Below are 13,340 nucleotides of genomic sequence, written 5' to 3' on the forward strand. Positions count from 1 at the left end.
CATCCTGAGCCTCTATATAATTTATACACCTGATTTTTTCCCTATATTGTGTTTCTTTTTCAGATTGAGACTAAGGAAATTCCTTTTTACTTATAATATTGAGACCATTGTGTCTCATTTTTTGTAGCCATTGTCTATACATAACACTGGTACATTTGATATTGTCACACTATACATGTTAGTAGGGTAGGGATCTGTGTACCCGTCCTGAAAAAGAAGCAGCACGCTTCGAAACATGTTGACTCACGCAGGAGGTTTTGTACATTAATACAACACACCTCCACTTCACACCATTTTAATAATACCGGCACCAAGGCTTATTAAAAATTGTTATTCCTATGATGCTTGGTATTTTTTTAACTTTCTCTTACCACTCACTCCTGACCCTACCTCTCACACCACACATAGAGATTACATCAGTGCTCCCACGTATTCGTTGGTAGTAGCACGCCGCGTTCCGTAGAGGGATGCGAAGACCCCTATGATGAAGCATGACACCAAGGGCCCTTTTGGTGTGTGAGGGGTATTTAAGAAATACGGTGCGCTTCCCTCCAATGTAGGAAACATCCTTGACCCATGATCAGACTTGATTCAATTACAATCTTCATTGGGTGGATCTTTTTGTTTACTAATAATTGTAAGGGGAGGCTGTATCCACCCCAGGTGTTCGTGTAGGACACCGACTCTCCACTCCCTCCTTTGTTTTCTTCTGTAATTAGGACATAGCCAGAATGCTTTTATTCTTTTACTTAGTAATAAGATAAGAGTCACACTTTTTTTAACCTTCTGTGAATGTGGGTAAATAGATTACAAAGACTGGTAACAAATTAGATTTTCAAATTACTTTTATTGTACATAACTATAGTGAGAGTATATATTGTGAGACACTCCTGGAAGAAAGTCAATAACTGTACAAAGTTTATTCTCTGTTTTCTGGGTATATTTATTAAAAAAAACATAAGTTAACAGGATATCACAACAAATAATGAATTCTGTTACAGTATAAATTATTACAATAGCGCTGGAAATCAAGTAATGGTACCTAGGAAATATCTTCAGATAATGAGAAAATAATTAGATTGACTTGGATTATATAATCTATGAATTTATGGGATCTGGAAGAAAAGCTTGAAAATGGTAGATGACATACGTATACAGTTAGGGAAAGATGTATTTTATAATGTACTGATGCGCACATACATGTGCAATATAGAGCAGCAATACATAATATTTTTACGTACTTCGGATATGCAGGTCATGATGTTATGAAATTATGGACGTCATTGTCTTCATTAAGGCTACATTGAATTACTATAGAAGCTGAAAGGCGGCCCCAAGATATAAAACACTGCCTGTTTTCTTGACCTAAATGCGGACCAACAAAAGTAAATTATAGATTTGAGACTATTGGAAAGTCAATGAACAGTATAAGTCGGACCAAGAAAATATTTGAATTGATTGAAGGATATTCAAAAGATTCAATATGGGTAAATTGCATGTTTTTAGAATGTTTTTACTGTAAGGACAGATGGCACAAATAAAATGACTTTGTATTTATAAGATGGAATCATAAATTATGTTTTGTATGATCTTTATTCTGCCTAACCTACTTCTTTAAAAGCCTTTTGTGTAGTAATACATTGTTCTTTCTGATCACACTAGATTTTGAATTTGTATCCCATCCTAATGTTAGACAATTTCTGACTGCACACGGTGGTGCTGGGGACACTGTGCCCTTTCTGAATTAGCACTACCTTCCAAACCCTTTCTCAGAGAAGGGAAGACCTCTTTTGGCAAATTTCATGAGTAAAGTGTTTCAATCTGGTAAGAAGATTTAATAAAATAATTTTAAAAAATTCTTTACACCAAAATTTACATAGGATGTGCCTGAAGAATGTGCTAGAATGACAGTCAGGAACATAGAAATATGCAGCAACTGGGCCTTTCTCAGCTCATGTTGGTTGAGGACTAGGTAACCTAGAGACTTAGATTTCTTTGTAAACTTGGTTAACCTGCACCCTGTATGAACAATGGGAACACAGCGTCTCTGGCACTGTGAACATTTGACAGTGAAACAGTTGGTTTTTTTTGTTGTTGTTTTTTTTGCTCCTTGTAGTACTTGTTTGGGCAGTGCCTGGGACAAGTTTTTTATTGCTCTAAACCTTCCTTCCTAAAATGAGATCTAAATAAATAATAGCATAATGATCTTTTATGATGTCACGTGGATGAAGGCATGGAACAAATTCTAAAATGTATTCCTTATTTACTGAATTTAAAAAAAGATTACAGTTGGAACCAACAAATTCCAAAAATATTGTTATTTAACAATTTTGTTTGAAATTAACATTTAAAAAAATCATAATACTCAGCAAGCAACTTATTGAATAGGTTATCTGTTTTAATTAGACATACATTTGAAGGAGGCTGATGCTTTTACTTTCGCTGTGGTGTTTGAAACAATCACATTTGTATATGAAAATACTTTTAATGTATTTTCTACCTTGCAGAAAACCTTAAGAGCCATGCTGGTCTATACTCCATGTCATAATTTGACTGAAAGAGCGAGACTTCAACAACTTCTCAAGCCGGTGGTGGAAACCATTCTCATCAAATGTGCAGATGCTAATAGGTATGCTTTGAAAGTCTTCTTAAGGAACACGTTGCAGTTTATGAAAACTCACCCAAAACTGAAAGTTTACTGATTTGATTCTGATGCTGCTGCAGAAATGCAGTTTAGACTCCAGTTTAGATTGAGATAGAAGTAAATATTTCATCACATTTTAAATCTGGATATTTTCTGGTGTATGCCATACTTTTTCTCTTAATAATGATCCACAGAAGTTAAAAGATGTATTTATCCTTAAATGTGCTCTCCAATCGAGGCAGTAGTTGTGGAAGCTCACTGTCTACTAACTTGGAGTTTTGAAATTTTTTAATCTGAACAAATCAGTGCCGCTGAAGGCAGGGATATATCTACCCAAGTATTTTTTTATTTTGAGGCTGCCTAACTGAAGGGTTGCTATTGTAATTCCTTCATCTTGCAGGGCTTTTATTGTTTGTTTTGTGACCAAAGTAATAATATAATATAGTGTAATTACATAAGCACTATACCACATATGCTTCTTTTTGCAGAGTTAAATATAGTTGACAAGAAAACTACCATGCATGTTTTCAGGAAACTACTTGTCTTTGAGTCTCTGTTCAGTTCACAGTCTTTGGCTTTACCTATGATTTAAATGGCTATTGTGAAAAACTAAGTTGGCACTAAAATACTGGGTCAGTTTATTTGCTTTCTTCATTAGATACACCACAAATAAATGTATGTTTGTTGCTTATGTTGCTGTAGCTAAACATGCTCCGCTTATTCCTGCCATCTAGTGTTGGGTGCAAGTTGTTTTTCTTCGGTGTTGTTTCTAATCAAGTCACAAAATACCTTGTTATTCCTCTCATAACTTACAAAGCACTAGGGCAGAGTTTTTGTCCACCACACAGTTTTGGATATTCCAGTTCTAGTTCCAGAAATGGGGTTGTCTTCTCCAGATCTTCAGTTCAAGTCATGAAGATTTCGACCCGAGTGATAGAAGAACTTCTCACTAAATTGCCAACTACAGAGGCCTCTACTACAAGCGGCAGCGATGCTGCTCTCTTAAGGAAACTCTGGTCATATGGATAATGATTGTTTGGGCAGGATTTTATGGAGAAAACTGTTTTCTATTTCTACACCAAGTGTAACTCGAAATTTCCCGGGTCTGACCTGCATCGGGTAAATTACCTGTGCTTGTCTTTGGGGTACCAGGAGTAGACCTGCTTGGCATGGAAGGGTTTCCAGCGGAAGAAAACCTTCCATAACCAATGTGAACACTAGTGGGCACACCACAAGATGCAGAGTTAGGGACTCGTATAAGATGCCGGACCAGAGGACACATGGGCACAAACGGGAAAAGCCCAGAACTTAGGATATCGGCCTGGCACAGAGAGACCAAAGCCTGGAGGCTTTGTCCTCTGAAGCTGTAGAGGTGGAGGAGGAGGAACTCCCTTCATACCAGAGCACAGGACCCAGGACAAAACTACCCTTAAAGCCTCCAAGATGTATTTTATAATGTACTGATGTACACATATATTTGCAATATAGAGCAGCAATACATAATATTTTTTACATACTTCGGATATGCAGGTCATGATGATATGAAATTATGGAAGCCATTATTGTCTTCATTAAGGCTACATTGAATTACTATAGAAGCTGAAAGGCGGCCCCAACATATAAAAAACTGCCTATTTTCTTGACCTAAATGCGGACCAACAAAAGTAAATTATAGATTTGAGACTTAAAAGAAATAAAATAGTGCTATTTAAATTATTTGTGTACATACTGGGACGGATCAACCCATCTGACGTTCTTACAGTGCATGCACTTATATACAACAAAGTAAAAAGCTGGCATCTCTTAACTACCTGTGAAGAGATAACAAGCTGTTACTTTTGTTTCTTCGCCGGTGCTTTTGCATTTGTGAGGTACCAGGACGCCTCCAGTCCCATACTGGATAAAAAGGAGGCCTGATGGCCCCTTAACTTCGGTCTTTAACTTTGCCCAGCTGGAAGTGAAAAAAGCCCCCACGCTGCCTGCATGTTGGTGCTGGGAATGGAAAGCAAACAACGTGCAGGAGCTGCTAAACGTGTCCCGGTGTCTCAAAATTATACTGGGAGAAGTTCAACATGTTTCTGTGGGGCCCAACATCTTAGCAGGGTGGACCGTGTCCACCCTGTGAAAATAGTGGTTGGACGCCGTGTACCATTGTGTACCCCAGCCTCGTGCCCTGGATGCTTCGATCGCCAAGAAGTAACTCGCCCTCCCGTCTGTTCCATCCCAATCACATAACTTTTGGGGGAGCAATGGGAACGGATGTTATGCCTTCCACAATGAGAGGAATTGGCCACTGACAAATGTTATTTTGGTGGTACAGCACAATTACAGCTGCAAGTTCTACATCAGCAAATATACCCCCTAGTGCCAAGTAATAAGCTGAGGCCATCTACAACTCTTACAAGAAGAGGTATGAGCACTTCTTGCTAAAGGTGCCATTCAGCTGTAATGCCCACACCAGATGGGCCACGACTTCTATTCCTTGCACTTCCTAATCTCCAAGAAAGATGGAATTCTGTGACCTATTTTTGATCTCTGCCATCTAAACTGCTTCATCCTCTCAGAGCATTTTTACATAACTATCCTGCATTGCGTCATTCTGCAAATTTGCAGAGGGTATCCCATGGCAGCACTCAGCCTCAAGTTCTCATACTGCCATATCCCCATACATACAGTGCATCATCGCTACCTCTTTGGGGTCACCACAGCCCTAAAGGAATTTTCTAAATGCATAGCAGTCATAGCTAGGCAGAAATCCCACTCATGTCTTTCCTTACCTGGATGATTGGATAATAAAGAGCTGCAACCAAAAGCAGTACACTCAAATGGCAGGGTCAATGTTTCACAGGGTAGGTGTAGGAAGCTGGCTCTTTGTGATATACCTTATAAAGAGTCCAAGGGTTCCCTTGTGTGTGGACAGGGGCTTGCTATGTAATCCCAAAGTTCTCTATTAGGAGGTTGGTGTGACCAAGCAGTCTTCTGCTTAACACAGAGGAGTGCAAGACATTTGCAAATACACAAAATGATCAATAAATGACAACACGACTCAAGAAGGAGATCCACACCAATTTATAAAAATTGCAAGTATCTTTCTATATGTTTAGGCATCAAAGAGAAATCTTTCAGTTAAGTATGTGTTCGAGGCATGTGGGCTGCTGAATTCATATCTTGGCATAGATCGCCGCCTAGTGTTGGGTCCGGATGTTTGCACCTTGTTGTGTTGGAAGAGTCTTTGAAGTATCACGAGATAGGTGAATCCTCCCCTAGACTACAGTGCGCATGGGCATCTTCTCCACCCTCAGATTGTTTTTCTCCGCCATTGGGTTCGGATGCACTTCGACAACTCCAACTTCGAGACCAAAGTTTTCCAACTTTCTAAGGCCGAAAAACCTTCTACTTTCGTCGGTATTGTTTCCGCTCGGTATCCCTCGACTCGACAACACTTTCCATCTCTCTCTCCGGTCGTCGACGCGGGCCATTGGGCCTTTTCAACGCCACGTGGGCGTCCTGCCGATGGAAAGGACCCCGTTCAAAAAATGCCCACAATGTGGGTCCAAATTTCCACATAGCGATAAGCATACAGTATGGAACAGGTGCCTATCTCCGGAGCACAACGAGGAAAACTGTCCAGCTTGTGCTCAGTTCCGGTCGAAGAAAACTATCCGGAACCGAAGAGCTGCTCGACAAGAGATGCAGCGACAGGCACCTGACCCGGAAAACATCTTCGATGACGAACATGAACTCCCAGAAGCGGCGGTCTCCGACCTCGAGATAGTTACCGTCGAGGACCAGTCTGAATCCGATGACCAGATCACACCGGGGCAAACTGTGAGTACCAAAGCCCCTCCTCCGCTTACACATCCAGACAAGGCTCCGGTCAAAGCATCGCCTAAAAGCCTTAGCCGAGACCGACATACTGCTTCAGCAACCCCGCCTTCCGGTTCGGCTCCAAAGACCACACCCAAGCGTTCAGGTAGCCCGGGACCGAGCAAGACATTTCCCAAAAAAGTCGTCGATCCGAAGAAGACCGTTGACCCGAAGAAGGCAGCCAACCCGAAATCTGCCATAGAGCTGAAAAAAAGCCATTGAGCCAACACAGCCTGTCGAGCCGAAAAAGGCCGCCGAGCCCAAGACTACAGTCGAGCCGAAGAAGGCCGTCGAGCCGAAGAAGGCCGTCGAGCCGAAGAAGGCCGTCGAGCCGAAGAAGGCCGTCGAGCCGAAGAAGGCCGTCGAGCCGAAAAAGGCCGTCGAGCCGAAAAAGGCCGTCGAGCCGAAAAAGGCCGTCGAGCTAAAAAAGACCAGTGAACCAAAGAAAGCCTTCGACCCGAAGAAGGTCTCCGAGCCGAAAAAGGTCGTCGACCCAAAAGACGCAGCGGAGCCGCGAAAAAAGGCCGTTGAACCAAAGAAAGTCTTCGAGCCAAAAAAGGCAGTCGAGCCGAAAAGCGCAGTCGAGCCGAAGAAAGCTCGACACCCAAGAGTCCTCGAGCCCGAGACTCACCACAAATAAAAGAATAAAGACAAACAAGCGACCGATCCCAAGACTTCGGCGCCAAAACCATGGACAGTTGAGGAAGAACTTTTCAATTCAGATCCAGTGAGCCCACAACAACACAGACTGTATATAGACCCTGATACAGGACATACAACCGTTTACAATAAGAACAAAAGAAGATTGGACACTGAAACCCCTTCTCCTGTTCCTCCTAAGAAAAAGGACTTTGGAACATCTCCTTCAAGACCTTTTACACCTCCTCCTTTCACACCTAACATGCCTTATGTTCAATATTCTCCTACACTCTTAGATTATGATGAAACGGAAGACATGGGATGGGGAAGATCCTCAGGATGACTTTATACAACCTGACGATCAGGGAAACCAGGATGACACATGGAGTGACCACAATGACCCTAATGACCCATATGATCCAACACCCATACCTGATCCCTCTCCATACCCAACAAAGCCATCCCCTACTGATGACACTGTCGTTTTTAACCAGCTAGTGGACAGGGCAGCTCAGTATCATGGCGTACACATGCACACTGACCCTATAGAGGAAGATTTCCTATTTGGCACCTTCCCAACATCAGAGAAGAGTCTACGTATACTCCCTATGCTAAAAGGAGAACTAAAACACGCGCCAGACATATTTAAAGACCCAGCCAGAGCACGTGTCCTCAATCCAAGGATTGAGAAAAAATATAAACCAGCCCCTACAGACCCTTCTTACATTGTCTCAGCTACCATTAGACTCACTAGTCGTCTCTAATGCTAGGAAACGGGCGAATTCACAAGCAGGTGATGCTCCCCCTCCTGACAAGGAGTCAAAAATCTTAGAAGCCTCAGGTAAGAGTGGCCTCCCAGGCAGCAAATACCTTGAGAATTGCCAATACCCAAGCACTCCTAGCACGTTACGACAAAGCACACTACGACCAACTGGAGGGATTATTACAACACCTACCAGGACCTTATAAGGCAAAAGCAAACGACCTAATACAGGAAGGGAAATTTATCATTAACGCATCCATAAAATGCACCCTAGATGCAGCTGATATAGCCGCTAGGTCTGTCAATACTAGCGTATTACTACGCCGGCATGCCTGGCTCCGCATTTCGGGTTTTAAGAATGAAGTGCAATCAACAATACTTAATCAACCCATTAACCAATATTTCTTGTTTGGCCCTGCGGTAGATACCATCTTGGAGAAGATGAAAAAAGATACTGAAACCGCTAAGTCCATGGGTGCACTTCAGTTCCAACAATCTAGGGGCTCCTTTCGTCGCTCCTCCTTTCGTCGCTCCTCCTTTCGAGCATCAGGCAGAGGTAACACATCCCAAACTTCCTCATCATTCAAAAGCACCACACACTGCACCTTTAATAAAGGCTCCAATAGAGGAGGTTATAGAGGGAACAATAACAAGGGCAGAGGACGTGGTGGTAACAACACCAGAGCCTCCACCGCCAGTAAACAGTGACTTGTTCACACTCCCTCCAGACCATTTAACACCAGTCGGAGGGAGAATGACACAATTCCTACCAATGTGGAACTCCATCACCACAGACAGGTGGGTGAGACAAATTACCCAGTATGGTTACTGCCTGGAACTCATTTCTACTCCACCCAACATACCGCCCAAACGCCGTCCAATGTCCAAAGAACACATCACGCTGTTACACAAGAGGTGCTCTCCATGCTAGAAAAGGGTGCCATAGAGCCAGTCCCACTTCAACATCAAGGGTCAGGAGTATATTCTTTATACTTGCTCATCCCCAAGAAAGACGGATCCCTCAGACCAATATTGGACCTAAGACCTCTGAACCAATACATACTCTCAGAGCACTTCCATATGATCACTTTACAACAAGTGCTCCCACTGCTCCAGCAAGGCGACTTCCTTGCCACACTAGATCTAAAGGATGCTTACTTTCACATCCCCATACGTCAAGCTCACAGGAGATACCTCAGGTTCAAATTAGAGGGTCAACACTATCAATTCAAAGTTCTCCCCTTCGGGGTAACTACAGCACCAAGGGTTTTCACAAAATGCCTAGCAGTAGTAGCAGCACACCTCAGACGGCAACACATCCATGTGTTCCCCTACCTCGACGATTGGCTCATAAAAGCCAACTCATACGCACAGTGTGCCAGCCATACCTCCCAGACAATCCAGCTACTGCACAGTCTAGGGTTTCCCATAAATTACCCAAAATCACATCTGCAACCCTCCCACATACAAAAATATCTGGGAGCGACAGTAGATACCTCGGTGGTGAAAGCATATCCAAATCCAGCCAGGATAGCCAAAATACAAAAACTCATTCAAAAATTTCAGCCACAACACTTCCTGCCAGCTCAAGTGTTCATGCAGCTTATAGGCATGATGGCCTCCTGCATATTCATCGTCCCTCATTCTCGCCTTCGCATGCATCCCCTACAAGAACGCCTAGCCCGGCAGTGGAATCAGGCTCAAGGACAACTAAAAGACCTAGTGTTGGTAGACAGTCGCACTTACAGCTCTCTGCTGTGGTGGAATCCACAAAACCTTTCCAAGGGGCGACTGTTCCAAGAGCCAGTTCCACAAGTAGTATTAACAGCGGGTGCATCACTAACAGGTTGGGGAGCCCATCTCCTTCAATACACAGTCCAAGGTCTCTAGAGAGTCAAACAAAAGACACTACATATCAACCACTTAGAGCTACTAGCAGTATTTCTAGAGATGAAAGCTTTTCAGAAATACTTGTACAACAAGGCTGTTTTAATCCGGACAGACAACATGACAGCCATGTACTACATCCAAAAACAGGGGGGGACACACTCTCTGCAGCTATCTCACCTAGCACAGAGCATATGGAAGTGGGCAATTCCACAAAACATGTATCTCCTGGCAGAACACCTCCCAGGAATAGACAATCAGATAGCAGATCTACTGAGCAGACACAGTCAACAAGTACACGAATGGGAGATTCACCCTCAAGTTCTTCAACCATTCTTCCAAGAGTGGGAACATCCAGAAATAGATCTGTTTGCTACAAACGAAAACTCAAAATGCCCGTCCTTTGCCGCTAGGTTCCCACACCCGTTGTCACAAGGCAATGCGATATGGATGAACTGGTCAGGCAGATTTGTGTACGCTTTTCCACCAACCCCACTGATTCCATTGGTGGCACGCAAACTAAGGCAACAGTCACAATGATCCTGGTTGCTCCCACATGGGCAAGACAGCCATGGTACACAACACTGCTGGAACTCTCTGTAGTCCCCCACCAAAAGCTGCGCCTTTCGCCACAATTGTTAACACAGAACCATGGAGAAATCAAACAGCCAGATCCCAATAAGATTAACCTAGCGATCTGGCTCCTGAAGTCCTAGAATTCGGATATCTTAACTTGCCTCTTGACTGCATGAACATTATCAAGGAAGCAAGGCGTCCCACTACCAGGGCATGCTACGCAGCTAAATGGAAAAGATTTGTAATTTATTGTAATAATAGTCAAATCAATCCATTAGATGCCTCTATCCAAAACGTAATTTGTTATCTGCTACACCTTCAGAGATGTAACCTAGCATACTTATCCATAAGGCTACACCTTGCTGCTATAGCAGCATAACTTCAAAACGGACAACATGTCTCCCTGTTTAGAATACCACCTATCAAAGCTTTTATGGAAGGACTTAAAAGAATTATCCCTCCAAAGCATCCACCTTCTCCAGTCTGGAACCTCAACATAGTACTTACCAGACTCATGGGACCTCCCTTCTAACCACTTCATTCATGTGAATTACAATTCTTAACATGGAAGGTCGCTTTTTTAATTGCCATCACCTCCCTCAGGCGAGTGGGCCAGTTACAGGCGCTAACCATTCAAGAACCTTTCATGCAAATACACCACAATAAGGTAGTACTCCGTACAAACCCTAAATTTATGCCAAAAGTTCTCTCCACTTTTCACATCAATCAGTCCATAGAATTGCCAGTTTTCTTTCAAAACTCGCAATCAGTAGCTGAAAGAGCTCTACACACACTAGACGTTAAAAGAGCACTGCTATATTACGTTGACAGAACAAAATCATTCAGGAAGACAAAGCAACTATTTGTTGCCTTTTCACCACAACATAAAGGTAATCCCATTTCCAAGACAGGAATAGCCGGATGAATCGTTAAATGCATTCAAATATGCTATCAAAAAGCAAAACACACTTTAACAGTTCCCCCAAGAGCACACTCAACGCGCAAAATGGGGGCATCCATGGCTTTCCTAGGAAATATTCCCTTAGAAGACATATGTAGGGCAGCCACATGGTCTACCATACACACTTTCACTAAACACTACTGTGTTGACGTGCAAGCTAAGCAACAAGCTGCTGTAGGCCAGGCTGTCCTTAAAACTCTTTTTCAAACCACTGCAGCTGGTACAGGCGACCACCGCTAGAGGAGAAACTGCTATATAGTCTATGCTAAGATATGAATTCCGCAGCCCACAGGCCTCGAACGGAAAATGCTACTTACCAGTATGCATCTGTTCTTGGCATGTAGGGCTGCTGACATTCATATCGCCCACCCTCCTCCCCGGTGCCTGTCACAGCTGCACGGTTACATTCTTAATATACATCTACATCGTCATCTCTTACTTTTCTATACCCCATCTTTGCCACAATAGCGAAAAACAATCTGAGGATGGAGAAGATGCCCATGCGCACTGTAGTCCAGGGGAGGAGTCACCTATCTCGTGATACTTCGAAGACTCTTCCAACACAACAAGGTGCAAACATCCGGACCCAACACTAGGCGGCGATCTATGCTAAGATATGAATGTTAGCAGCCCTACATGCCAAGAACAGGTGCATACTGGTAAGTAGCATTTTCATTTCTCGTGATAAAGACATAAATCTAAGTGCCTGCCTAGTTTTCCCCTGTGCCCTAATAAACCGATTAGCTAACCCCTCCAAAATAACAAACCAAGATCTCTGGAATTCCAATGGGATTGCCTTAAAAAGATACAACATCTTTTGTAAAAACAGAATCATAATGATGTTGCATCTACCGACGAGGGACAAGTGGAGATTGTTCAATCTATCAAAATCCCCCTTTGCTTTCCTAACCACTGGTTCCATATTTTTATCCACCAATTCTCCTATATCTGTGGTAATCCGTATACCGAGATGTACTGCCTAGTCAACCACACGAGAATCTTCACAGCTTACCCACCGATTCTTTATTACTTGGGTCTTAGAGCTGTTAAGTGCGTAACCTGAGACTGTACCATACTCTGCAGCGATTGACTAGACGATTCCAGCGCCATAAGTGGGTCAGCAGTGGTGATAGCCACGTCATCCGCATAAGCGAGGACTTTAGTTTCAAGCTCCTGGCTTACGACCGGACGGGTTCTATTAGCAACAAATAGCCGTAAAAGGGGATCCACGTATATAGCAAATAACAAATGGGAAGAAGGGCATCCCTGCCGCATCCCCCTCTGTATATTAAAAGAAAGAGTATAGTTACCATTAACTTTAAATCGAGCAGTGGGGGCCCTATATAACATTTGAATAGATTTAATAAATCCCTTCCCCAGTCCAAACCATCTCATTGTCCCCCAAAGGAAATCCCAGGAGACCCTATCAAACACCTTTTCTGCATCTCACAACAAAACAACCATAGGGTCTCCTGAGATCTCCATCGCAGCAAAAAGAGTAATCACCCGACGTATATGTTGGGTTGTGCCACAACCCATAATAAACCCGTGCTGATTCGGGTGTATGGTCTTCCGTAAGATGCCATTTAGTCGGGTAGCCAGAATTTTAGAGAAGATTTTAACATCACTATTCATAAGGGTGATCGGACGATATGACCCCGGTTCTCTGGGTGGTTTATCTTTTTTTTTTTAAACGATATCAGCCCCTGCCCAGGATTCAGGAGCAGGTCCACCTTTTTGAGCTAGCATCATTACCTCTATGAGATCTAAATCAAAAGAATCTTTAAAAATCTTATAGAACTCCAACTTAATCTGGTCGGGCCAACGGCTTTCCCAGAGGGCAAATCCTGTAGGGCCCCTATAATCTCATCTTGAGAGAAAACCCTCTCGAGATCTTCCCTATCTATAAGATCTACTTTCTTAATAGGTACCGTATCCAAATATTCACAGACCCCGTTTGGCACTAAAACTGAGCCTGCAGCATTTAACTTCTGGTAAAAGAG

At 43.1% G+C, this 13,340-nt stretch overlaps 1 protein-coding gene across 1 annotated transcript in view; it reads left to right on the plus strand.

Moving 5' to 3' along the window:
* The window catches only part of MAP3K1 (mitogen-activated protein kinase kinase kinase 1), a 563,015-nt gene that overhangs the window by 347,672 nt on the left and 202,003 nt on the right, over positions 1-13,340 (plus strand). The window contains exon 11 of the mRNA XM_078675109.1: positions 2,508-2,629. Coding sequence (XP_078531235.1) covers positions 2,508-2,629 — 122 coding nt within the window. The remainder of the gene's footprint in view (positions 1-2,507; positions 2,630-13,340) is intronic.

Source organism: Lissotriton helveticus, chromosome 2_1, assembly GCF_964261635.1.
Source record: "Lissotriton helveticus chromosome 2_1, aLisHel1.1, whole genome shotgun sequence".
NCBI classification, from domain to species: Eukaryota; Metazoa; Chordata; class Amphibia; order Caudata; family Salamandridae; genus Lissotriton; species Lissotriton helveticus.